The sequence below is a fragment of the Lates calcarifer genome, linkage group LG19 (genome assembly GCF_001640805.2).
Source record: "Lates calcarifer isolate ASB-BC8 linkage group LG19, TLL_Latcal_v3, whole genome shotgun sequence".
In the NCBI taxonomy this organism is placed as follows: Eukaryota; Metazoa; Chordata; class Actinopteri; family Centropomidae; genus Lates; species Lates calcarifer.
Window position 1 is genome coordinate 11,757,616 of NC_066851.1, and position 27,941 is coordinate 11,785,556.

The 27,941-nt window shown below is 43.6% G+C and overlaps 1 protein-coding gene across 1 annotated transcript; it reads left to right on the forward strand.

The window, feature by feature from the left end:
* LOC108892460 (fibroblast growth factor receptor-like 1) lies at nucleotides 1-27,828 on the forward strand. Its single transcript, XM_018690016.2, has 7 exons — nucleotides 1-558; nucleotides 1,295-1,390; nucleotides 17,421-17,693; nucleotides 23,747-23,833; nucleotides 24,048-24,332; nucleotides 25,109-25,462; nucleotides 26,221-27,828. Exons 2-7 carry the CDS (start codon nucleotides 1,306-1,308, stop codon nucleotides 26,661-26,663), a joined length of 1,527 nt encoding a protein of 508 aa, XP_018545532.1. The 5' UTR covers nucleotides 1-558; nucleotides 1,295-1,305; the 3' UTR covers nucleotides 26,664-27,828.
* The last annotated feature ends 113 nt before the right edge of the window (nucleotides 27,829-27,941 follow it).

A 27,941-nucleotide genomic window follows, 5' to 3' on the forward strand; every position in this document is an offset into this window, starting at 1 on the left:
TGTCATATAAGAAAAGTAGTAAAGTATGTTAATAGCCTCTAGTCTTAACTAAGACTTAATTTTGCAGTGAGATTTGCACGGTATTCCTCTTAACGCTCCACAGCTGTTATCTCTTTTGTCATACTTTAAGCTGACAGCGGTGAGATAGCGGCTTTGTGATGAAGAGGTTTGGGTGCGCGAGAGATAAAGAGTTAAACGTGTTCGGCCTCTGCGGGCTGTGATTGGCCCGCAGCTGCAGCGCTGGGACGGACAACAAGTCTCCGCTGTGTGCGCACTGGAAAAGTCACTTGGTGGACGAAGCGGACTACACAGTCTGGACCGCCCTGAGTGTTTTTAAATTAACATATGGGAGTTTTGTTGTGATTCATGGAAGTGTCCGCTTTTACTCGGCTTTTAAATTCGTTATTTTATTCAAGAGATAAGCGTGTGGTGGTCTGTTAAAGGTCGGGGAAAAGTCGACCACTGTCACTTTGATTCATGGACTCAACGCGGACTTTAGCTAAAAGCATTTCTGTCAAGAGGCTAATACTGGGTTGACTTCATTCATTCAGTATCCAGGTATGTTATCGACGCATTTATAGCGACCTTTTTCTCCTTAAAAAAATCTTTTCTCTTTTATTTGCATGCTTACCCAAGCTACAGGTGAGCAGCATTAACTTAGCCGTGCTTACAGTAAAAGTTCACTAAGAGAGACAATTTTATGTGCAGTTTACGATTCAAGAACTTGTTTAGCTGCTTGGATATTTAGCCTACATTCATGACTCTGCTTTTACATTAACCAGGACTTCGTAAATTTTACAAAAAGGACCCTTAAAGACTTTAAATCCCATTGCAAAGTCCCAGACAGACCTCAGACCTGAGTCTGACTTTAGCTGGACAGAGAGGGAAACCTCTCACACATCCTCCAACAGTGCTAACTTACTGTTTATGAATTCAAATGGAATTAAATTGATTTTTTTTTGTAATATTGACATTAAACCTACATCAGCTTGGCTTCATTTTAGACTCTAGACTTTCAGACCCCAGAGGGTCCCAGGGGTTTAGTTTGGGGTCTGAGGTCAACTAAAGAAAAAAACTTTGTCCAGCTAGAAAAAGTCTGTATATCAGTGACATGGAAACAGTAAATGCCAGTACAGTCCTTGATAGAACTTTGATATGACCTAAAGCTATCGTGTATTTTTCATGCATTTTTAAAACTCATAGTGTGCACAAATGGCTTGAGAAAAAGATTTGTTTTTTTAATTCTCCTGCTCTGTGCGTATGCACTGTGTCACTATGTCCCTGTGTCTTTCAGATTTAGGGAACATGAAGTTGTCTTTGGACAGTATGGGCGTCCTGAAGATCGTGCTGTTCATCTTTGAGGTTGTTGTACTGACAGACTGCGCAAGAGGTGAGAGCTCCTTTCCAAACCTCCCTTCTTTCTGACTAATATTGCATGTTTTAAAACCTGGAAGGTAACACCAGATTCATAGCTCATTATGAGTCAAGTTGACTGGCTGGTTTCTTGTGCGTATGAAGAAAGTCTCAGTTGGCTCTTAACGTTTTCTCGCCGAGGAGTAAGAGACGGAAAACTAAAACGTAAAAAAAATCTCTAAACAGAACCCAAGATCAACACAGGGCAGGGGAATGAGAGAGGGCAAGCCTACCCCTACTAGCACTGCGTGTGTGTCATGGCTGTGTATGTATGTGCGTGTGTGTGTGCACATTCACTTCAGCTAAACCAAACAAACATCATCCATCAGCTTCCCAGGGTGAAAGAACACAAGTCAGTGTAAGAGTCCAGCTCTCCCGCGGCTGGCCAAGGGACTGTCTCACATCAGCCTGTGTGTGTGTGTCCATGCCCGAAACACTGAGTGGAGAGTGGGAGACCTCAGTCTGACCACAATTCACTGCACTGTTTATTGTGCCAGTATCAATACTTTTCTTTATAAAGACAACTTACAGTGAGCTTGTCATCAGGTCGTGAATAACTGTCGAGGCAATTTCTATGATTTCATCCAACATCACTGACTACTGAACCGTGTCTGATGCAATCCAGTGGCATGAGTCAAAGACTGAGGCAAAACTTGAAACTACACTCCGGCTTTTAATGAGAGAAATCTGAAAGCCAGACACATTTCCCCGGAAGACCTCACACTGGCAAAACAGGCAGGCTCCATAGCGCTCTCTTTATTCTCCAGCTCGGCATGGAAGTGAATTCAAGGGGCGTCTGATAGGTACAATACCTGCATGTGGCTATCAGGGCTTGAGGTAGAGGAGGCAGGAGGGGGGTTGGTGGCGGTTTAGAGGGGGGGAGATTAGATCTGTGGGTCTGCAGACAATGCCTCATTCACAGCATGGCAGCCGTGCCTTCACGGCACGACTAAAGCAAAAGTAAACAAGACGTGAAGGCTAAATAAGATTAGACAGGCAATTTTGTATGTTTACAGATTAACAGATGTCAGTGAGGGAGAAACCAAAAGGGGAATCTGATGGGATGATGGGGAGTGGAGGTCCAATGGCTCTCAACTGATTTTATGTTAGACAAAAGGAAGGATTTACAGCCTGTGTTTCATAATTTCCCTGAAAGTGGTTGCAGATGCACAGACAGATAGACACATCAACAGTTATGTAGCTGGCAGACAGTCGGAGTGAGATGGTTTTGAATGATGCTTTACAATGTGAAGTGTGAAGTGTAAATATCCCACAATTCTCCCAGCAGAAGCAGCGATACAGTGAGTTCAGTGTTACAGTCCAAATGCAACAGCTTGAGTCTGACATCCTGTGAAATACAGTTTTGACTCAAAACTTGTGTTTTTATAGTGAAGTGAATGCCAGCAAAGCTGTAAAACTGTCCCTGTAAAACTTAACAATGTATGAGGACATCTTTGACAAATGTAAATTAAATTATAAAGGACAGACCCCCTTTGACTTATGTGTGAAACAGTAAAAACACATTGGAAGTGTTAGTTTTCTGCCCTTATCTAAACATTTCAGACAATGCAGCTAAGAAGACAGTGAGTTTGAGTGAACAAATTTAAGCCTGTTGCTGTCAGTCATCAGGCGACATCTGACACAGGACCCCCTGCCCTTGTACCCCACACACACACACACACGAACCCTCCCTCTCTCCATTGCCACAAATTTGCGACTGGCCAAGCAAGAATTATTTCTTAAGACCCCCCACACCCCTTTGGAACCCCCGTACTTCCTCCGTCCCAGCGCCTTCTTTCCTCCCCCCTCTGGTGCTCAGCCACCCCCAGCAGCTGGAGGAGGTGCTCAGTGATGTGTCCCAGCAGAGCCTCTAATGTGGTGACAGGCCTAGGGACCACTGAGCTCCCAACTAACTGAGGAATGCAGCAGCCAAGACATATGGATCTACACAAATGCACCCTGGGAGAAAACAGAGAGGGACCAGGTGTATCTGTTACACACCAGGACTAGCTAACAATGAACACATACACACACTGAATGGCAGTGTTTTGATGCATCTTAATCAGAAACAGGCATCAAATACAATTGTGTCTTTTTTGCACACGTACATGAATCTGCTGTTTTTCAGCACCGCACTCGTCTGTTTCACCGAAGCCATCTGCTGAAGTTTAGAGCATGCAAACTGCTCCGCGACCCCGTTTGGAAAATATACATTTTATAACCGAGTTACATCATGGCCTCATAACAAGAAGGTACTATGAGATAAATTGTATGCCAAGGGCTTTTAAAATCACAAGGCCATTTGGCTCCTAGACAGTTTTCCATTTCCTTTAACCATAATGAGGCTAGTTTCTCAGTAACCAAATGCCCCAAAGTCCTCTTATTTTTTAAATAGCTCCTGAATAGTAAGAAGGTGTAACAGTGGTGTTCTGCCCTGTGGGCCAAGCCAGTGAGACTTGAGGTGGGGGGTGGGGGTGGGGTAGGAGAAGAAAGAGTTGCGCTGAAAAAGCTCAGCTTTGCTGCTGAGTAACATGTTTTTTACAGTCTTTGCTCAACTCGCACTTTAATGCTCCATTTAGGTATTAGAAAATGTTTTGTTTGTTTTCTGCCCACATTGAACAGCAGAACTCAAGGAGAGTCAAACATCCTTCATCTTCTACCTCAGCTCTAATCAGTGCACCTGGTCAACACCCCCAACCCTCGGTGTTTTCCAAACCAGACAAACAGCGCTGACTGCCACCGTTCGTACACATGTCCCTTTCTTTTTCCCCGCTTCTCTCTGCATTTCCTCCCGTTTATTACCAGTGTAAAGTTGAAGGAAGTGAGTTAAGTTAATGTGCTGTCGTTAAAACAAGGCATGAGCTGACCTTTACTCCCACCCACCCTCTCTTGACTCTCTGTGGCTCCTATTTACTGAGTCTGGGTCCATTGGTGGAGAACAATGGATGGATTATTACATGCAGCGGTCCCCCAGGTTGGACAGGGCAGCAGTAATTAATTTTAAACACTCCTCATCCCTGTAGACTGGACTTATTTGCCATCTATTAGAGCTCACAGCAGACGGGGGACTCGCTTTACCGAGGCGCTGCCATTTAGAGGTGCGTGAGAAGGAGTTACGAGGGCGAATGAGCGCTGCTTTTCGTGCATCTGAATATATGTGTGTTTTATTAAGCAGGCTGAAATTACCCTGAGAAAAGTCATGGTAATGAGACATCCAAGGAGCACAGGGCAATTTGGAAAACCTCAGAGGTACAGCAACCACTATTCTCTGCTCCACCTCCTTCTCCTCCAAACCAGGTGGAAATAATATTCCTCCTGCTACGATCCTTCTGTTTCTATCACGGAAATAATGTTACCACCACTATAACAATCCATGTTCCCCATCTATCAGCGCACACTGCTGACCCTGTCAGTTTGGGAGGAAACATTCGGAGAGAGGAATGTGTCAGACTTCACCCCAAGCAGGGGAAAGAAAGGAAAGGGCTGTAGCTGTGATAAGTAGTCATAATGGAGGTCAGTTGGTGTTTACTTTAGCAGGGTCATATAATCCCTGTGAGCAGCACTCCCTTCATTGACTGACTTTAATGGCCACTTCAATTAGCATTCATGTGGAATTTCAACAAGGCATTGTCCACTTTCAGTGTTTGTCACTCTCAGCTGTATGCTAATGCTTGGACACACATGAGGGGAATTTCATTTTCTCCCTTTTTTTTTTATTTCTTAAAGAAAATCCTACTGAACCATACGAAGGACTCTGTGTGTACAATGCTCATTAGTTTGTTTGGGCAGTTGGCTCCAGGAGTGTTTTCAGACCACACACACTCTTCCTGCTGGCTGAATGGATTTGGGTTCAGTTAAATAGAATTCCTTTTGCTCCTGTTAACTTTCGCGAAACCCATGGAGCTGCTTACAAAGTGCACACGGAGGTGTCAGATCGTCACCATTCAAATGATAATCGACTTTTTCGCTTCCCTGGTTTGACTTCCCTCGATTCACCAGATGTATTGATGACAGATTTTTGTTAATTGACAGCTGTTTGGTGTTAAATAAACGTTTGACGACACTGGACACTGTTTAGACTCCACACTTCAGGCTGCTGTGTTACACCCTTGGCCAGAAAGAGATGGACTGAGCGACTGGAAGCGAGCCTGTAGGTGGGGGTGAGGGTCTGCCTCGCTGGAACCTTACAAGTGACCTTACAATAACATTTCAGCCCCACAGTGGGAAATGTTTGTCTTGCTCAACCCCTCTTTCTAAGCCTCCTTCACTTCTCCAGTCCCGCTCTGTTTTCTCTTTTTCTTTTGAGGAGCCAAGTTGTAGAGAGAGAGAGAGAGAGAGACCGAGACCCCCCTCCCTCCCTTCCACCACCACCTCTCCCCTCCTCTTTCTTTTTGTGCTCCACAGCTGTTGACTCAGTCAGTTTAGTAAGTGAAATGATGAGAATCCAATTGCTCCCCTCTTTCACCCCTCAACAGGGGAAGCCGGTTTAGTTTTCCTGTGGATTTTAACTCATAGATTTATGATTCGGGCCGTGAGTCTGCAGCTGCGGGGAGGTGGATTTCCTTCTCCCTGCTTCTCCACGTCTGTCCTCCAGCACTGGCTCCTTGTTGCATCTTCAGTATAAAAAAAACAAAAACAACAACAACCTTTTGTTGTCTCAAAAGATGTATTTGCAGTATACTGTATTTACATGATGGTGGCCCTCAGGATGTTGCTTGGACTGAGCAGGTTTGGACAAGTCCAATGGTTGTCATTGTGATGTTCGTGAATAAAAGGCTGATTTAAAGTGCAGAAATATTATCTGCCCCATCTTACTGTATGTGCTTGTTTGCTGTACTTGCCACAGCCTGCTTGAATCTGTGCTGCTGCAGTCTCTTACTCACATATCAACATACCAAATCAGGCAGCAAGGAGGTACCTGTTGCATATCATATCAGTTCCTCTCGTGTTTTTTTTACTTGACTCTCGCATCAAGTGTTTCATTGTTTTTCCAACACCAGACATCAGCACCTCATTATGACGATTTACGCTGTCTTTGTTTTTCTGCTTCCTCCTCCTCCTCTCTGGGGGGCTTCAAACCCTCTCTCACACACACACCGAGCCAGGAGATGGCTGGGATAACGAGCTCTGAATGAGGCCTCCGCTGCTTTCGGCGCACACCCCCGGACCCTCCTTTCAGTTTCCAGGCCCCCATCCCCTTTTCGGTTCACCTCCGATGAGCTTCAATGAGATCCCACATGGCTTTGTGGCTTTTTCACTTCCACTTTGTTTTTCATTAGCGATTCTTTTGAGCGACCTCAGAAATTCTTTGTGCATTGTCCCCTTTGATTGAGGTTATAAAGAGTCTGGTCCGAGCAATTGCTTGTCACAGTACGTCAAAACACAAGTTTTCATTGCGAGCGTTTAGGGTGTCTTGGTGGAATTCGTTTGCACCCATTTCCGGTCTCAACGCTGGAAACAGAGGCGAGGAGTCAAAGAGGCCCTGATTTTTCATTCAGGGGACCCATTGCTTTTGTAATGAATGGAAAAATATGTCCCCGTTTTGACTTGAAGAGTGGAACAGGACAAGGGAGGAAAAATCATTTCAGGAGCAAGGAGTATAATCTGTCATATTTTATAGCAGGGCTACTGCTATCCCAGACTGGAATTCTGCACCATGCAGTGAAACTGATTTGATTTCCTCATGCACAGAGATGTGAGTTTGGGCCTTGGATCAGCCCCCAGCCTGGATATACTTGGAGTTAGAGGCTTGGCAGATCGGTGCACTTCTCCATTCATACAGTTATTCTGCGTCTAGATTGACAAATAGCTAAACTGACTGTTGTTTTTGTTAATTTGTAGCTATGCTAGCGGCATGGCTCTAGAGATGGCCAGTTTGTTAGTGGGTCCAGCACTTTGGTCCAGACTGAAATATCTCAACAGGCATGTGATGGGTTTCTCTGCAATTTTGTACAAACATTCACAGTGCCCACAGGATTTAGTGACTTTTACTCTAGCGCCACCATGAGGTTGACATTTGTGGTTCAGAGTAATATCTTAGCGACTATTGGATGCATTCCCATAAAAAGTCCTGCAGGTATTTATGTTCCTTAGAGGATTAATCTGAATAACTTTGGTGACCCTTTGACAATTATACAAGGTCAAACATTTCACTTCTTCAGTGAAATATCGCAACATCTATAGGTTGACCAATGCCAATAGGTTGATGGTCATATCCTCCTGAATCCCACTGACTTTGGAGGTACTCTGACTAGTTTTCCTACTAAAATAGACCAACAAATACTGGATGGATTGCCATGAAATTTTTACGTTAATTGTCCTCAGAGAATGAACGGCTAAAACTTCTCCCCTGATGTTTCATCTTGCGCCATCATCAGGTCAATATTTGTCCAGTAGTGTGATGTTATGACAGAACCTTCCTGCAAGGTCAGTGACAGCATCAGCAGCAACTTTGTGTTTTGTCCTAATTAGCTGCTAGCATGCCAACATACCCAACTATGATCGTAAACTTTATACCTACTAAACATCAACATTATAGCATTATCACTGTGAGCATGTTAGCATGTGCAGCCTCACAGGGGCACCATGACTGTATTTATAGTGGGGTTTTTTTTCTTATTTGAAGCTATTTTTGCAGTTACTCGGTAGTTGACAGAAGAAAATATGGAGAATCAATAATGTGACAGAAGTCCTTTCGGCAGGTCGTCTATTCTGGTTCATTAGACGCCTGTTTCTGTGCAGGTCACCTTGATAAAAGTACTGTATAGCTCTGTGTGGACAGTTGATTAACAAAGACAGAGACAGCCAGACTGGCAGACAGAGATGGATAGGGGACAGTGACCTTTGTACGGCTGAGTAGTAAGGTGAACTGGGAAAGCACTGAACAAATTGTCACTGTGAAAGGGCGAGTACCACATCGTAATGACAGGCTCAACAGCTCTATGATGACAGATTGATTTCAGACAATATTCCTGGATTGTCAAGAGGCCCCATTGCTGTCAGTGAGAGCTTTGCCAGTTCCTCCACCCCCTCCGTCTGTCTCGCCTTGCTTCTGCCCCCCTCTCCCCGCTCTGTCTCGTCTCTGTCTCACCCTCCTTTCTCTTTTACTCACCCTATCCTCTCCTAGCCTCTTCCTCCCTCCTGCTCCTGTCTGAATTGCTCCATTCTGCCCAAACACTCCTGCTACATCACAGTCTGTCACCCCCCCCCCCCTAAACTCCTGAAAAGACCTTGTTGACAAAGGCGCTGGTGTAAAGCGCTTCCCAGTGTCATGGAGATTGGCTGCTCTTCAGACTGTACGCTGGTGTAGTGTTCCTGGAGATGGAGAAATGAGGGGCACTCAGCGCCAGACCTCATCTTCATCATCATCATCATCACGCAGACATGACCACAACACACACAGAGACACACACACACACACACGGGTCCACCGGTGACAGCATGTCTGTCTCAAAACAACCCTGTTTACGGCCTCTGTGCTTCCCTGCCAGTCAGTGTAACATCAGACCAACGCAGAGCGACAGTGACTCGACTTAATAAGACATCTGCATCTCATTCAGCACCTCCAGACTGGACTCCGACTGTGTCAACTGTACACAATGAGCAGGTTGGAGTTAGTTTTTCCCGCTGTGGAATGCAGGAAGGAGGAGGCATGCAGGGAGTGGCAGGATGCACCTCACTGTTGACTGATGGAGGATGTGAAACAACAAAAACAGAGGTCTTGTTGTGAGGAGGTGGTGTTAACAGGCCCCTAGAGTTTAATGTCCAGCAACATGTTCTGGAACAGTGGTTGCTAACTTTTCTGGCGAAGTAGATTGTCATCTGTTGCACATCTTTGATAATTTGTACTGATACAGGAAATGTTCTTGTATGGCTCCATATGATACTGATCATTTAACATTTAACAAGACTACTGAAACTTGGGTATCATATCAGCTCTCTTTCTCTTTTTCTCTCGTTTTTCTGTATTTGAATCATTTTTGAGGCCTGAAAAGGTAAAATTATTCAGTAATTCATTAGAAAAGCAAAGATTAGAGCAGCAGTTCCCAACCTTTTTGGCCTCCAGCCTTTTTGAATAAAACAATGTCTATTTGTGAACCCTAAGTGCAGTTTACAGCCTTAGCTTGGACATGAGCCACAAGCAGTTCAACCGTAGTGAGTTTTCTCTTTTACATTGTTTAATTTGAAGGATTTTTACAAGCCAGACCACAGTAGTTCACAAGAAAAAAAGAATTAGAGACAAGTTAGAAAAATGAACATAATTTTGCTGAAAAGAAAACTCTCCTTTTCTTATATCAGTTGAATCATCTTGTGTGTCCCGAAACCCCAAGTATGGAACCACTGAGTTACAAGAGCAACATACCAACCACCAATACTGATGCTGATACCTAAACTCAGGAGATCAGCCAATTCCAAGTACCAGTACCTTTGTTTGCTTTGTTTTTCCCAAATTTAAGTTCTGTAAACCTTTCTGTGTGGAACTCTTTGGAATAATTGTTGTGTAAGATATCATGAGGCCAGGCACTTTTTGGGGGACAGGGCATTTTATAACAACACTGAAGAAGATTGAAGTCATAAATAATATTGGGGACCACAAATGTTTTTTCTGCTTTTCTATTCTGTTTGTCATCTCGAGACCCCTCTGATTTATCTTGCAACCACCTGGGAGCGTCCCTACCAGGAAGCAGTATGTGGCTAAATGCTAATCTCAAGTCATGGGGTTTAATCTTTGACGCCCTTTGCTATCTGAGGCAGGTGGATGATAACACTGAGGCATTTTGTTGCGTCTAAACTTCCTGTGTCTGCGTGTGTTTACGAGTATGAGAGAGAATAAGAGACAATACACAGACAGTTCAGAGCAGCCAAACATGTGTGAGTGCTCACACAATGTTCCTCTCAGTGCCAAGCGGTTGGTCAATCTCCAAACATATTAGACAGACAGTCATAAACAGGTGCTTGTTGGTGCTCTGCTCTGTATTGCAGAGAGAGAGGTCTGTTTGAGTGTGTCATGTGGCTGAGGCTGATCCCAGGCCAGGGAGTGGGGTGTGAGATTGTTGGGATTCCTGGTTACTGCCGCCTGGGCCCACCTAATCCCCCTTCACTCCCCCATGCAGCCCTCCTCTCCTTATGAGCTGCGTGTTAAAGGAGGCCTCTCTGCCATCGTAGCCTCTGCTCCCCACCACTCTCTAAATCAACTCTCCTCTCTTTAACCCTCACCCTACTTCTCTCTCTCTTGGCTTCATTTTCTTTCTCTCCCCTTTTGTGACCCCTCTTTCTCTGTCTCTGTCTCCGTCTGTCACTCTATCTGGCCTTTCTCTCTCCTCCCAGCCTCCCTCCTGTTGCCTCTTCCTTGATAAGTGGCCCTAAGCACACACTCAGCCCCTGTGTGTGCACCAGGCCTTAGCCTAATGGAGTGAGATAAAGCGACTAGAGTGCCACTCACTGTGCGCTCTTTATGACCAAGACCAGTGAATTTCTGACTCACAATAGCATGACATGTTATGCCACTGAATTAGTGTGTTAGTGTTTTCCATTTACTGAAAAAGTGTCTTTATTTGTATTTGTCATTACCTAAGAAACAGCTAGATAGAATGCTTGACTTGTTTGTTTTTTGTAGGTTTATATGGATATTTTTGGACTGAAACATCTCCATAGTAAAAATACCTTCAGTTACATGTGATTTATATTTTTTTATTGTTAACAAATCCCATGAAAAGACCAAAACCAATAATGCATTTGTCATTCTCTTAATGCTGTCTGACTCCCTTTACTGTGTCACAATGTATTATTTCATTTTGAAGAAAACAGCTGAGCCAATGTTACTCAAACTGGAGTCGATCTTGTATTTGTTGGTAACTTTCAAAATAAAATGCCCACTTTCATGTAGGTAACACACTGGAAAAGCAGGTTATGAGCTGTTCCACTGCCGCTCGTATGCACTATCCACTAAGAAGACAAAACGGCCACTCGGAAAACATAATATGAAAGACCTCTATTAATTCAGGTGAAGGACTTTCCATAAGGGAGACGCCATACTTTTCCACGCTTGTGGAAGTATGGAAAAATACAGAGGCCTTATGGAAAGTCCTTAACCTGAGGCCTCTCATGTAATCAAAGTATCAATAAATTATACAACAGAGGATTTCTCACAGGAATTTGTTATCTTAGTAAGCAACCTGGATCCTGACATATTTTTTGTCATGATTGATTTAGTAAGTAGGAAATAACCTAAATAATAGCCACACATGTTAAAGCTCTGTGGTAGTTTCTGTTTCAGGTGAAGTGGCCCACCTCTGTGTAATCGATGACCAATATTCAGAAAAATATCTGTCCTATATTGAACAAACTAATATCTATGTCTAACTGATTTATTATGGGTGAAGCCTGGGTTTTTCTTGCAGTATAATAGCAGATGACAGTAGTAAGGAGTCTACAAAAACACACACTCTCACACACATGCTCCGTCTCTCCGACAGAGGCAGCTGGGGCCGGGGAGAAGGCAGTCAAGTTTAATGAAATATAGCAGCTTAGAGTTCAAAGGCTCCACAGTAGGGCCTGTTAAGGGTAGGCCGCGTGATGGAGATGTTTCCAGAAGCTTTATGACGCTGGAGGAGCCTGTTGTTCTGGAGCCATTAGTGAAGGAAGCAGATGCAGATTCACTGAAAACAAGCAGCGATGTTACCCCAGTGATTCGGCCTTAATCAGATAGATCGACTGGAGCATCTCATTCTCTTTACCTCGTTTCTTTTTATTCCACCCCCTCCTGCTGTTTCTCTAGTCCCCTCATGTCACCCAATAGCTCCTCCTGTACCATTCCCACCACCGAAGCACTTGCTATTCAGCCCACATCAGATGGTACCAAAGAAAGAGCCATTGTCCCCGCTGGTCTTACCCCGCTCTTATCTATTGATTGGAAAGCAGAGAGGGGAAAATAACGGGTATTGATTACCACACTGGGTGAAGTAGCTTGGGCAGGACGTCTGGAGGGGTAAGAAAAGACGGCATTCTTCACCCTCCGCTGCCCCGCTGCTGTCAGAACAGCCCCCTACCGCCACTCCACGTATCCCGTCCCCTTTCACCCTGTCACTGCCACCCCCTACCCCCCTTTACCTCACCTCACCTTGCCTCCTTTCTTGAATTGCCAAGGTGTACCCCCCCCCCCACCCCTCTTTCTCTCTCTCTCTCACTGTTTTATGCCGATTTTTATCTCTGCTTGTGAAATGTATAGCTGAGTGCAGCAGCAGACTCTGAACAGAAGCTCTGGCCTTTCACACACTCCCTGAGCTGCGGTGTCTGCCTCACCTTTCGCCTTCACCCAACCCCTCCAGTCTCAAGTGAAGTCACTGGCTCTGGATTTGGTTTCTAGCTTTCATGTATTTTTTTGTGCATTTCTTTCTTCCCTCTCATGTTCCTTGAACTCTACTTACTCCCCCCCGCCCCAAATCCATTTTGTAGATTTGCGTTATACAAGTGCTCCTCTGATTTTAAGAGATGCATAATAGAATATTTCCCTGGAAGCACAGATTCCATTAAACCTCTCCTCTCTTATGTTAGCTCTTGTGTCTGCGCTTGTATGGTCTGCTGAACTAACACAGTGCTGCTGAGTAGGAGGAGGCATTCTCCAGCTTCTATCTGTCTCTCTGCTTCTTATCCTTTGTGTAAATACTGCATATTGAAGACACATTCATTCAGATCATTGTTTATCTAAGTAATGAATCACTACAGTCTGGCAGCGTGCAAAAGCCTTCTGATGCATAAGAAATTCTTTCAGCTGGCTGGAGATTAAGACCCAAATCCTTTTTATTAGAAGATGTTTACAGTGTTGTTAGAGTTACTATGTCCTGAATCAGGCAGACGGTGTTGCGTGCATTATCAAGCTATTCTCATTGTGGTCGTGCCAGGTGTTCGCTATTGTAGTGGCTGTCAGCAGCCAAGCCAGGCCTTTATTGACATGTTTGCATTGACTAGAAAAATCAAAGCGCTTTGCATGGGAGGAAAAACGCATGTACACATCATTACAAATCCACAGGTGTTTTGTAAAAGAGAGAATAAATGAGGAGAGAGGTGCCAGCACATCTGATCATTGCTCAATCCTGGCAGCCTTTGTAAACTTTAATTTTTTTTTTCTTCGTTCCTCCTTCTCTTTCATTTGCATTCTGACATTACCAAACATATTTCCCTCCACGGATGCCTGCACGTCAGATCAACAGTTCATTAACCTGCTCACAAGGGTTTCGTTAAAAAAATTGCTATATTTAGTCTGAATCACAAGAATGCCTCGTTTTGAATGAGCCCCTTTCTCTTAAAATAATCCATCACCAAATTGAGCAAAGAAAAACAGAGCTAATTCTGTGAGTCGCCAGGCGTCCTCCTCCTCTTCCTGCTCTATGAAAGATTCCATTCACACATGGAGCACGGCTATAATAAGGAGCACCGTACAAACGCTGCAATATGGGAAAGCCCATATGGTCATGTGTATCATTTTCCATTTACTGAGCAGCTAACAATTCTAACAATTTGAGTAAACACTGTGAAATTCTCAGCAGTTTGTCATAAATCTGGCAGATTCCCATTCATCACACTCTATAGAGGACCATAATGGTAAGTTCAGCAACCATAAGAGCATCAGAGGAGTGAAGCGAAAACAGCAGAGAAAAGTGCAGCGAAAGTTTGACTTCTAGTGTGATTACATGTTGCATTTTGGACATCTTGAACTATTTATCTTATAATCAAGCAGATAAGGCAATAATTCCCCTTTTCTCAGAATTGGATCTGCCACAGAGGGCCTCTGTGTGGTTTCAGAGCTTTTCAACTCCAAGGTTAAGGGAACCTGTCCTTGAGAGGGAGAAGGAGGAGGAGGAGAGTCCCTGTTGGAGAAAGGATGGTGGTCATACACACAGCACCGATAGTGATTAAGTTATTCAGACAATGTCCTTGATTTCAGCACCTCTTCATGTCTTGTTTTTCAAAAGGACTTCAAAAGGTTTTTTTGGGGGGGAGCGGAGATGGAGGGAGGAAATCATTTGTTGCACATTCCTTGCGCTTGGAGCACCAGCCAAAGATTTTTAGTTTATTAAGCCAAAAAGCTCAGGAGCTGGAGTTGTCTTGAATAACTCAAGTTCAAGTTCACATAGACCATTATCACAATTAAAGCAATAGTCAGACATTTTGCTTATTTATTTTCCAAAACATTACTTAGATGGCAAGATACCACTCTTACATCTGTATGGGAAACTGTTAGATTGGCTCTGCTCAAAGCTAATACTCTGCTTTGCTTCTGACAAAACTAGCTAGCTGATTCTGGGTTTCCAGTCTTTGTCCTAAGCTGGCTGCTGGCTGTATCTTTATATTTAGCAGAAATAACAGATGTATCACTCTTATTTAACTCTCAGCGAGAAAGCGTTGAATGCTCTGCAGACACTGCTGCAGAGAGGTTTTGCAGTTCACTGTTGTATATTTTTACGAATGGAAAAGAGCATTCAAATGTTCCTCTATCTCTTTTTATTTTCCTGAGTAGTATAAGTGTTTGTTTGACAGAAGCTGTACCTATGTAGAGTCAATGTGTTTTGACACTTTGCTTCAACTAAACTTTTGACATGAATCAGGCCTTGTTTTGTGCGTCAGTTCTCTCCATGAATCTGGAGGGAGCACATGGTTGAGTGGCTTGTGGGACCATAAGTCAAAAGAGATAACTGAAGCCTATTTGTTCAAGATTTGGCAGAAATGTATTTATGTTTTTACAAGGCGGTTCAGTCTTTTAGGATCAACTCAGTCCATATGAGCCCCGGGAGCACCAAGCCAATGCTGTGACCTGTTTGTGGTCCTAAAGCAGAGTCTGCAGAGTAGAAACAGTGAGCGCCTCTGTTCTGCTTTCCTGGTAGCAGAGGAGTGAGATATGGGCCAGCTGACAACAGCCAAAAAGACTGCGGTTGCGTTTTCTCCACAGACATAAACAATGACACTTCCAATTTCCTGTGCATGCAGTGGACCAGGAAAGGCCATCCACAGAGAGGAAGGAAAACTCTGAGTGTGTGTGTGTGTGTGTGTGTGTGCGTGTTCATGCATGGTTGGGAAAGACATAGAAACAAAAAGGAAGGAGGCTTTCATTGGTTTTACGCTCTCAAGATTCACTTTTTTCCACTGAGTTTTGTGGTGCAACATATAAATCATCCTCCTCTTCTTTTTTTCTAGAAAATATGAGTGTGTCCAGTTTTTTTAGCATCTGAGGTCACCAGCTCAGCAGTCCAGATGTTGTACCTGCAACTGAGATACACATCTGTTGGCAATGTGATGGATAAAATGGCCAGATGGGAGTTACCTGTGTCACCTCCCCCACTACAGCCCCATCAGTATAATGAACTTCTTGTTTACCATATGTGTGAAATGCACCAAAGGAATGTGACTCCATGTGTGTGTTTGAGCGTGTGTGTATGTGTTGGGAGAGGCCATGTGTACTTACCCTCCCCATTGTTTTTACTGCTACCAGACCAGCCATTTGTTCTGAGGCACAGGCTGCGCTCTGTGTACTTTTGAGGGCTGTTGCAGCTATAGGGTTTGGTTGCATTTCCTCCCCCTTTTTTTCACTCCCCCAATCTCCTGTTTCTCTCCGGTGTCTCGTCTGCTCAGTAATTCAGGGTTTTGTTTGGTTTTTGGTGGGGGGTTAGTTGAATGCCTGGTGCTGTTCGAGCAGCGGCGCAGGCCTCCTAACACCATCACAAGGTGTTTCGGCCCGCTCCACTTCACCAGATCTGAGGGAGCAGACCCGAGCCAATTAAGAGCGGGAGAGAACAGGCTGCTGTCCGTCTAACTGTGACCCGCCCCTCTCATTGCTTTGATCTCTTGCACGCTACGCAAAAACCAGCGCCAGAACACTTTACCCTCTCTGTGCAGGCAGTGGACGACAGGGCTTGTCCAATTATTACAATCTGGTTTCAACATTTCTGGGTAATCAGACAAAAAGATGACAAATTACCTCTATCTCATTCCATCTGCCCACAACCACACTGTTTTTAGGGCCGTGTTTAGTCAAGGAAATCAGATTCAGATATTTCATTTGCGGATTTCCAAAAAACTATGGTTTTGCAGCTTCGCTTGGTTAGTTAATCAAAATATATTATTGTTTAAATTGATATTTTTGAAATTGTTCCATATAAAGGAGGTTCCTCTCTTACCATACTTACACAAAAACTAAAACTTACAATTTCCTTCCAGTGTATGTCTTAATTCAGTTATTTTTCCACTGAAGTGCCTAATAATATGTGAGGTGAGTTTCCATGAGCTGCTAACCCACCTTAAGGTTTGGTGCATGGTGTAGATCAGTAGCTTCCAAACTGTGGGTTTAGGACTCCCCAAACTGGTCACGAGACAGCAGTTGGCAAAACAATCTCACCACAAGGTCCATTCAGTGGTTGTTCTGGAGACATCTTACAGTCCTAATCAGCAGATTGAGTTGCCCATTTTAATGGAAATGTACAGGAGATGTTCAGACTTACATTCCTCATGGGCTTGTCGTCCATGTTGGAAATATCCAGAACAGTTACTGAGCCACAAATTATCCTTATTTTTAAAAAATCACTTCTGCTCTTTTGTTTGTCTTGTCAGTTACTTTAAATTTTACTTTTAAAAACTTGTAAAAAAAAAAACAAAAAACTTCTGCAGCCTATGGTGATGGGTTGCAAGTAGACATTGCTTTGTTATAGGGATCATAGGTCAAAAAAAAGTTGGGAATCACTGGCTTCAGTGTGTCTTTTTTAAATTTCCATCATGACAAGAATATAATTCTTGGGAGTTGCTGAATAAGTGCTTACTTCTGATATTTTTGGCACGTAAATGTTAAATATGTGGTGTACCATTTCAAAATATTGTTATCAGCTCCAGAAACCTATTTCCAATATTATTATGGGCTGCAGATTCAACCACATGATTTGTTTTCCTCTTGCAAAATCATATCACAATTTTGAAGAATTGGTTTCAGAAAATGCATAATTTTTGTGTTCGTGTCTCCTCAGGACCTCCGCGTGTGTCTGAGAAGGTTACTCACAGACAGACAGCCCGGATTGGGAGTGCCATCAAGCTGCCATGTCCGGTGGAAGGAGACCCTCCACCCCTAATAATGTGGACCAAAGACTCGCGCAACATCCACAGTGGCTGGATCCGTTTCCGTATTCTCCGCATGGGCCTGAAGATCAAGGAGGTGGAAGCAGACGACACTGGCACCTACGTCTGCAAAGCCACCAACGGCTTTGGTAGCGTTAACATCAACTACACCCTCATCGTTATCAGTGAGTACAGATGGAGTTCAGTTTATATAACGTGTTTCTGTTCTGGTTCCTGAGATGAGATCATTGAGTTTTTTAAAATATGTCGCACCTTTTAAAAATTCAAGCTCAATTCAGCATCTATAAAACATGAAGTCACCTGTGTGATAACTAAAACCAGACACTGTGTCAGTGAGTCAGGGCTCTGATTTGTACGCTCAGATCGCATCTTCTTCCTCTCTGGTGTTTTGAGGCCACAGTTGCAACATTTCCCTGCAGTCAAATGTTAAAAGACAGCGTCACTCAAAGAGGTCGAGGTCTAAAACAAGTGGATTTATGGAGGTTTAGTGCTTGATCCTCTCATCTATTGTATGTGTTACAGCCCCTACCTCTCCCTGCCCAAAGTCAACAGCGGCACGGGATATTGTTTCATACTACTTCATCCTCTGTGACTCAATTGGATCTCAAGCTCTTCCTTTTCCTTAGGCTACACTCAGTGGAGGCAGGAGGTCTGCAGCTCCACAATAAGAAACACATTCAGTGTAATAGTGCCGGTTTGTCTTCAGACTCTCACACAGCTCTTGAGTGGGGCCTGGAGGATTAAGCCCTGTCTGACCGGGTGTGTTACTCGTTTGTTCGTGTGCATACAGTGCATTTCCTCTGCGCTAGAGCGGAGTATGATGAATGAGCAGAGCGGAGCGTGAAGGCTGTGTTTAGTCTAATTACTCTAAGATGCCTAATTAGGGCCAGAGTCTGCACTCTCTCTCTCTCTCCCTCCTCAGAGGAGGAGTTACAGCCTGGTCTTCTGACAGCCGTGCTTCAGAAGAAGAGCCATAATCAGGCAGATGTGGAAAACACAGAGCACTTCAGAAAACAGCGGCTGTTGTAATAAAGCATGCTCATGAGATGGGAATAGACGGGGCTGAAGTTTATTTTAGTCTCCCTCAATATGAAGTTGTCATTGAGTTCAAAGAGAGGGTGTCTGCTGATTGTGCCAAAATGAAAGGTTGGAGATCGAGGCAATGAGCCAGCTATAATGTCAAGGTTCACTCTACAGTCGTGCTATATAGTATCAAAGTCAGACGTGGCTATGTGTGTGTCTGCATTGCACTTAAAGGGCATTCAGAAAGGAACATGCTCAGAATCAGTTATGTGATGGATAACCCAGCACTGTCATTGAAACTGTTTGTTTCAGTGCCCTGATCGGACACTGCCAGAATATTTTTTTCTATTTGATGTGATGGACTAAGTCTATTTAATGATTTTTCTCTGTAGAAAGTAAATGTAGATTCTTTTGAGAGGGAGACAGAAACTAAACTTCAAAGGTAAACTCACTGGAGTTGAGACACAAATAGAAGTCATCCAGATAAAAAAAAAAGGCAGCAAAATGCATCAGCAGATATTTTCATCAAAGTAGACAAAAGAAAGCAGGATTGAGACATGGCAGCAAGAAGATCCTCACATCATCCCAGGGTCACAACAATAGAAATTATTATGAAACATGTAGAGAACGAGTGAATTTAATAAACTAGAATGTGCTAGATCCAAACTGAAAAGTGTGAGCACTGAAAACAGCTCTTTTCACTTTTTTGGGAGGAAGTTGGAATCCCCCCAGAAATGACATAAATACAATAATTTGACGAAGATGAGCTTAGTTATTCACAGGATGTTCACAGTTGTGTTTGAAATCTCAGTTTTTATATACTGTACATCTGCTCAAATTTTATGCTCGTGTACTATAAATGGAAAGGGTTACCTACCTGATCACTATTTACTAAGTCTGCCTGGTGGTGTTGTTATTTATTATTCTATGTAACCCTGATGAATAGAGATTAGTTTTGGCTGTGATATTCTTAGAAGTCTGAGAAAAAGCTTGAATAAACACAAATAAAGAAAAGGGGGGCTGCAAATGTTTCTCTGAACATGGTGTTCTTTGAAGATGTGAGACAGCTTATTTTTTAAGATGAAGTATTTGTCTCTGCAGCAGAGAGTAATACTGTACATGTGTATGGAATTTATTTTTGGATTTAAATATTGATTTAACGATGGGAGATAAAGAAGCATGATTGAGATAAATTAAGGTCAAACTACACACACACACAGGAGACACACACAGTTAGTCAATTAATCTTGGTGATAGATAACTTTCTCCCAGTGGTGCGTTTATGTGACAGATAATTTGTCTGGTTTGCCTGCTGCTGTCATGCGACTGAGTGAGAATGAAGACTTTAGTGCAAACAGTTTAAGACTGCTGTGATGAAGCTGGCAGGGATCGGCAGGGAGATCAGTTCAACCTGACTGCATGCGTTGCTCTACTCCCACTCGGTGATTACGTTAGGAAAAAAAAAAATACCTTTGGAAGTTCAGTGAGGAGTCTTTCTTGGAAGCATATTTCCATGAGATTTTTATCACAAGTGTTTTTTGCCCTTTATGGAGTTACCTAGAGACTTTCTGGCCTGACTCTTAATCCTGATCTGGTTTGTTCCATTTCCTACTTGTCCTCTGGTGGTAGTGAGTGCGTGACAGACCGACTTGAGACACTCAACAGCCAGTCTGCATCTCACAAGAACACCCCCTCCTCCCCCTCTTTCTGCTCCCTTGTCCGTCATCTATTAGACTCTGGCAGGCCTTCACCACAGCGTTTGTTTTTATAGATAATTGTTCCATGTGGGGTGTTTTGGATTTTGGGGGCCTTTTTGCCACAAAGATTAGGGGGCCTCATTGTCAAAATACTTACAGTATAATACAGCCAAATAGTCTGCAATTACCATGAGCAACACTTTCCATTAAGGTTGAATCAGCTAATTGTTAGCCATTTTAATTTAGTGGAATGCAGTTAACCTGCTGGGAGCTCTATTATGTTTCTCAAAAAAGATCAGAGAAGAGAGTTTATTTATTTGAAATACTGTAAATGAGGGGTAGCTCCCAGCAAAACTCTACATACAGTATCCATCACGTCAGTTTATTATCTTTACTGGATCACAGAGTGAAAAAGCACAAGAAGCAACTGCAGCCGGTTATAGTGCCGGTCAGGGGAAAAGGGGTCGACAAAATCCTGGCAGCTCTTCAAGTTCAAGGCCCAACGTGAAGAGAATAACGTTTTAAACATTGCCTTGGACCCAGCAGAGGAACCGAAAGACAGTAAGATAAGGAGACAAGTGAAGACATGGAGTAGAGTTTGGAAGTGAGAGAGCGAGGGGTTTTGCAGGGTGATGTAAGGAGGAGGAGGGGGTTCCTCTGCGGCTGGAGAGATATCCCTCTTCCCATCTGCCAGCGGACAGCCTGTCCTCCCCGGAGCTATCTGAAAAATCTGGTCAGTCAGTGCAACATGGCGCCTCCTCAATCCCTCCAGCTGGCTGTTTGGGCCCTGTTTGGGGTGGTCTCCTGACAACTGGCCCCATCACCTCCCAGCACCCCCTGCCAGGACAGACCGATACATGCAGCAGCCACTCTGTCCCCAGCTGCTCAAGGCTGCAGCAGGCTTCATATTAGCATTAACATGGGATTGTCATATTAACATTTACAGGATTAGATTTTAATGTTTATGTCTGCACAGATAATATATTACAGGGATAATACAGGGCTGGCAGCGCTCATTATTTCTACATGGCGATGTTGGCTCTCGCAGCGCATTTTTCATTTCGCTCCTCTCCAGAGACGTTGTCAGGCCAACTGCTGGATAAACTGCCTCGTGTGTGACCGATCACATGTGGTAGCTGTTTGGAGATTTCCAGAGTGTGATGCAAGGCCACTGCGCATAACTTTCTCTGGACAGTACAATGTCCCCAACAACATCTGGAGCTCATTGTGACCTCAAATCATCAGGCCTTTTTCCTGTGATTCAGCTGGCACAGGAGGCCAGCAGGGAGAGAGTGTGTAGTGACCTGTTTCCTGTGGCTAGATTTGTGAATGAAGTGGGAGGGGATGGCGTCAGACCCTAAACACTGTAACAAGACCATGAATGGATTCAACTTGTATGGAAGGAGGCTGATTGCATTTTAAACAACTTGATAGTTTCTCTTGGAGCATTTACTTGCATAAGCATGCACTTGAATCATGACTCTTGTAATTGAATTTCCGTTTACGTAATGAACCTTTGATTTCATACAGTACGTAAAGTATAAGGGTTTCTGTTTGATCACTGATTCCATAATAAGTTGCAGCTTTTATATGACTTTCCAGTACACAAGAACAGGCCCCTTGTATATTTAGAGGCCTCTCAGCCTCTCCTCAATTATTGATTATTTGATTTTTCAATCTTCCAAAAATAACAATCATATGGCAGCCATGAGATGTCTTACCTCGCCCTTGTCTGCTGCCCAGTGAGCCAACATTGTGAAAAGACAATAGTGGCAAGGGATAGCTTTAACAGGATAGATGTATAAAGGGCGCCATTGTTCCCTGGAATCGGCAAAAAGTGGAGAGGAAATAGATTCAGGAAAAAAAAAAGTCAAAAAGAAAACCCCGGCAGTGTGGGACCATGTTCTGTTTGGATTGGGAGGTTCAGGAACCGGGAGGAATGTGGAGAGCCCAAGTGAGCAACAGAGAAATATTTCTTCCAGTGGAGGCTGTTTTTTAAAGGAATGGGTTATTATAGTTGGCCAGTTAAACCCCCTTCAAATAGCCATGACATCATGGCTGGGCTTGGTGCTGCAGGGGACAAACAAAGGAGGGTTTGTACCCAGAGAACCCTAGAGAGCTTTGAGGGTTTCGGGGGGACTCAGAGGGAGGCAGAACGAGGGGGTTAGAAGTCACATCTGGTCTCTTTACCTGACCCAATCAAACCCTGAGAGGGAATCAAGTGTGCCAAACTGCATCTAGAAAAATCCAACTTGGGGCTGCGCTGGACCAGATATCAAAACGAGACACGAAAGGTACAGAGCTGGCTGCTAGTTTTTCCTTTTGGATTGTTATTAAAACATACAGCTAACTTGGCTTTCACATAGCGATATTGTCTCTGTATTTCCTTTGACTTCTGGTTGTTAGAAATGACTCAGACAGCCGTATCAAATGTGAATTGACACCTCAGTAGTATCATAATAAATCATTTAGCAGCAGCCTCTCTTCAATAATCATCTGCTTAGTGTCTCCTCCTGCACAGACTGGCAGATATTGGCGAGGAATCCGATCTGCTCTGTTAATTCATCAATGCTTAACTCGAAAAGTCGATACGCATCACAAACCGTCGATTAGGTTTCACTCATTATATTTTCTCTAAGCCCCGTCTTAGCGCCGCTGGGTGATGTCAGCCTATGACATAAACTCCACAGCTGTCTCCTGGAACTGGGCTTATGAAAACTGATCGTATTACTTCCAAATGCTAGCAGCATTTGCAAGCATGCACCCCGCTCAGAGGAGCCTATCTATAAATGCTAAATTTACTCAGATGGAGCCAAGAACACTTTGCTGGGATTCCAGGGTGTTGGGTCGCCGCCATAAGGGCTGTGACAGTGACGCTGTCAAAAATTAAGAACAGGATAGTAATGGAAAGTTAAGACAGAGTATAAAAGTAGCCACACGCCTAGAGAGTCACTCTGGCATTGATATTGCCCCATAAGTTGAGTAATGCATTTACAATATAGTAATATCAGAAACATGTGGCTAATAATCAGTCATTACTGTATGATGCTTAAGATAAAATAAGCCCTATGCAAAATACCTATCATACTGCTGTAATTGAAAGCGTTTTGTTTCTTTTTCTGGAGGTTGAGATGAAGTTCACAGCTCAGTAAAAAGCTAGTAAGAGTGAAGAAGAATATTTTGTTAAATATCTGGTCTGCAAGATGCATAAAAAAACACAAAGGGTTGTTCTCTGAAGTCTAATTGGCAGTAGCTGCTCTGTGTCATCAGTTCAAATAGACACACATTTTATACAGCATCTACATACAACTTTATTCAGGTTATAATCTCTAACATCATCCCTCTTGACAGTTTCTAAGGCTTTCTGTTGTTTGCAGCTAATCTATTTCTACACTAGAATTAGTTACTGATGTGATGTGTTTTATGTCAACAGTAGAAGAACTTAAACCTGGCTGTTTTGTTTGGCTCTCAAATGTTCTGTCCTGCTGTGTTAACAGATGACTCAGGTTCTGATAAACCTGGACCTGTAGCAGCTGATGGAGCAGAGTCTGAGCTGGGCACTGATGGTGTGTCAGACAAATATGGTACGAGCTCTGCTTGCTTGGCATGCTATCAATGCTACAGTGGACCATAATAGTTGTTTTTGTATGTTTTATTCTATTAACTACAAATCACATGTACTTTCACAGCTATTTGCTGTTTGAGGCAGCCACTGAGTCCTTTTAATCTCTATACGATATGAAGATCTACCAGCCAAACATCAAGCTAACTAAATGTGTCTTCTTTTTACCCCCAAAGTACGTCCCCGCTTCACCCAGCCCACTAAAATGAGGAACAGGGTGATAGCCCGTCCTGTTGGCAGCTCAGTGCGGCTCAAATGCAAGGCCAGCGGAAACCCTCAGCCAGACATCTTGTGGCTGAAGGACGACAGGCCGCTGACGGATCAGGAGGTCGGCGAGGGCCGTCAGAAGAAGTGGACTCTGAGTCTGAGGAACCTGACGCCAGAGCACAGCGGCAGATACACCTGCAGGGTCTCCAATCGGGCGGGGGAAATCAACGCCACATATAAAGTTGAGGTCATACGTGAGTATCCCACAGAGAGGCTGAGGCTGCACGCATACCAAACATTTTACCAAACATGTTCACCTGGAAATACTAGAGCTAACACATGATGCAAAGCAAATTAATTTAAGTGATTACTGCTGTTTTTGTGGATCATTTTTGTGATCTTTTGTATAATTTGTACATTGCCGCGGGAAATTAAAACAGTGTAATCACTGTAATAGATGGTCTGATTTTGACTGAGGAAGGACTGTAACCTTTAAAAGATCTTCCCTCTGATCTACCTACCCCTGACGTCTGATTGCCATCAGCAGGTCTTATTCGTATCCTTGCCTCATGATGAATGTGCTTGTGTAATCATGTATATGAGAAGCATATTGAGGAAGCAGGCTTGAGAGTGAGGGCTTGTGCCCTGGTGTTTGCACAGGGGGAGAGAGGGAGAGAGAGAGGGAGGCTGTTCAGCTCAGAGACCCTCCACCCAATCTGGAGCTGATTAAAGCCCAGCTGTCTGCCAGACCCACTGCCCCCCCTTCTTCCCATGAGAAATGTGTGCTGTACAACCAGGAGCAAAGAAAGAGAGGAAACTAATCACACATACTTCTTGTGTTACATGTGGTATTCCTCCCTCTCTGTCAATTATAAGTTCTAAGCCTGAGGCTAATAACGGTATGGACAACTAAGACTTCTTCTATCCGCAGAAGGGCTGTCATGTCAAAAGATGTCTGTGTGTGCATGTGTGTGGGTGTGTGTGCGCATGTCTCCTGACTGACATTGTGTGTATGTGTGTGTCTATGCAGAGAGGTCACACTCCAAGCCTGTTTTGACGGGCACCCACCCAGTCAACACGACGGTGGACTACGGAGGCACCACGTCGTTCCAGTGCAAAGTGAGGAGTGACGTTAAGCCGGTCATCCAGTGGCTCAAACGTGTGGAGTCTAACGAGGAGAGCCGCTACAACTCCACCATTGAGGTGGGAGACCACCGGTTCGTGGTGCTGCCCACAGGAGAGGTGTGGTCGAGGCCCGACGGCTCCTACCTCAACAAGCTGCTCATTACCCGCGCCAAGGAGGAGGACGCTGGCATGTACATCTGCTTAGGCGCCAACACCATGGGCTACAGCTTCCGCAGCGCCTTCCTCACTGTGCTGCCAGGTGAGGCCTGGGCAATGTCTGCTCACAGTGTATCAGTGCCACAGCAGCATGTAAACATACTGCAGAGCAACAAATCAGCAGCTTGGACGACGATCTGTGCTATCAGCTTGTGTGTTTTATGTGGTTGGTTGTGTATTTTTAAGATCAACATTAGCGCACATAACACAGTAACATCAGAGGAATGTCAAGCTGAAACAAACATGAGACGACATGTGATACGTGTCTGTAAAGAGGACAAATGAGGACAAATGTTTTGCTGTCACCTGCTCTATATCCGTTTTTCAGATAGTTTGGAATTGTTTTTTTCTCCACCAAATAAATAAAACCCAGTTTAACCAGGCCTTCAAGCTATTTTCCATCCACCTTTTCTTGATGAAGTAAATGAATGAGTCAGTTGTTTCAAATTAGTTATGTAGACAGGTAAGAAAAATGCCAACTCAGTTTCAGTTTTTCAAATAAGAAGATTTGCTGCTTTTCACTGTAAATAAAACATATTTAGTAAAACAAAAAATCTTAACTCAATGTCTACTTACTTGCTTTTATGCAGAGCTTTCAAATTCATCATTTAGACTCCTGTTTGGACATTTTATTGACTAAATAATGAATCTAGAAATGATCTGCAGATTAATCCATAATTAAAATAAGTTTTAGTTGCAGTCTTACAGCTCTTACCTTTGGAGTGAAACAAACTTTTGGTAACATTTAAAAGTTGGCAACTTGTTTTGATCCTTCAATTTTTTGTCCCTCATCTTTTGCAGACACAAAGCCTCCCATTACGCCCATGTTCTCACCGGCCTCCAGCTCTCTGCCCTGGCCTGTCATCATTGGCATACCTGCTGGAATAGTGTTCATCTTTGGCACAGTGCTGCTGTGGTTCTGCCAGAGCAGAAAACACTGCCCTCCTCCCAGCGCTCCGGCTGCGGCTGCACAAGTACTGCAGAGCTCCCACCGGCTGCCATATCGAGAGCGGGACAGGGGCGGCATGGCTCCGTCCTCCAGCTCCTCCAGCCCGGAGAAAGACTGCATGAGCTCCATGAACTACGAGGAGTACTTGGCGCAGCAGCAGCTCCTCCTCAACCAGGGAGGCCCAACGCTCCCCCCTAAAATCTATCCCAAAATCTACACAGACATCCACACGCACACTCACTCCCACGTGGACGGGAAAGTACATCAGCATCAACACATTCATTTTCAGTGTTAGCCTCGGGTGCCAAATACTCCCCACTAACTGCTCCAGTTTCTCAGAGGGAGAATGAGCTGTAGACTGAACAGCAGCTCCTGAGTGTCATTCACTAACTCTAATCAAAATCAAAAACAGACTTCTCATAGCTGGACATTGTTGGAAGAGTGTGCATGTGTGAAAAACAGTGGCCAGTGACACACACCTTGTGTTTTTACATCCAAACTTCCGTATTTGGTGCTTTGTTTTTTATTTTTTTTTACCTTCAGATTCTCACACCACTAAAATCCATTAATCCTTGTTGTGCACTTAATACAAAAAGTACAAGGAAATCTGTGGCGTGTGAGAGTTGAATCGCAGCTATTCAGGTCAGCTGAACGGTCTTCCTCAGCAGTTGAATTTTGCATTTTCCTACTTGAGGTGTGTCTGAAAAATGGAGGTTAGGTTTTACCTTTCACATAATCAGCTGTTTGGAGCGCAGAGGCTCTGTACGTTCTGCCTGGTAATGATGAAGATGAAAATGGTACAAAAGGGCTGGTTTTAAGCTCCTACTCAGGTAGTCCTTTTGTTTTGTTAAAGATGCATAATGTTTGGAATGCTGACCACTATCCTTTATATTACCTTTCTCCATCCCTCACTTCTGTTCTATGTTTAACGTGATATAGAGTAGGCTGGTTATGTTTTTTATTGCCTGTTTATGGCATGCAAACCTTGCCTGAGACTGCAAGGGATGGAAGAATTGTGTTTCCATGTTCACCGAATTGGACGTCATTATCATTTTAACTTTTTATTAGGTAGGTTCCCATCACTAGATAATCCAGCAGTCTTTGACCACCACCTTATCCACCCACAGTTTATGAAGCTGTAGTCATTTATAATCAAACTGAGTCATGAATATTTAATTTATTTTGCTAAAAAAAATGTATCAAAAGTTTATTTTTCAGAGTAAGGCGTTTTACATATCTATGTAATGTTATTAAAGTATACTGTTGTTGTCGTTTATAGTACATTTTGAGTACTTTGTCACCTAGTTTAATCACATTTAGTTCATGCCAATATTTAGGTATTTCTGTATGTAATTGGTTATATTTGACAATCTTGTATGATGTACTCTTTTCAAGGCTCAAAAACTAAATCATCTAAAAGTTTGATGGTTTGGTAGTTTAATTAAATGACCTGAAACACATTAAGTCACATGCTTCACAAAAATGTATGTATCTGCTCAAACTGAAGTCTTAACTTGCTGATGTTCTTCTGGAGGTCACCTGTGAGTGTACTTCAAAGTCTGTGCATGTAAAT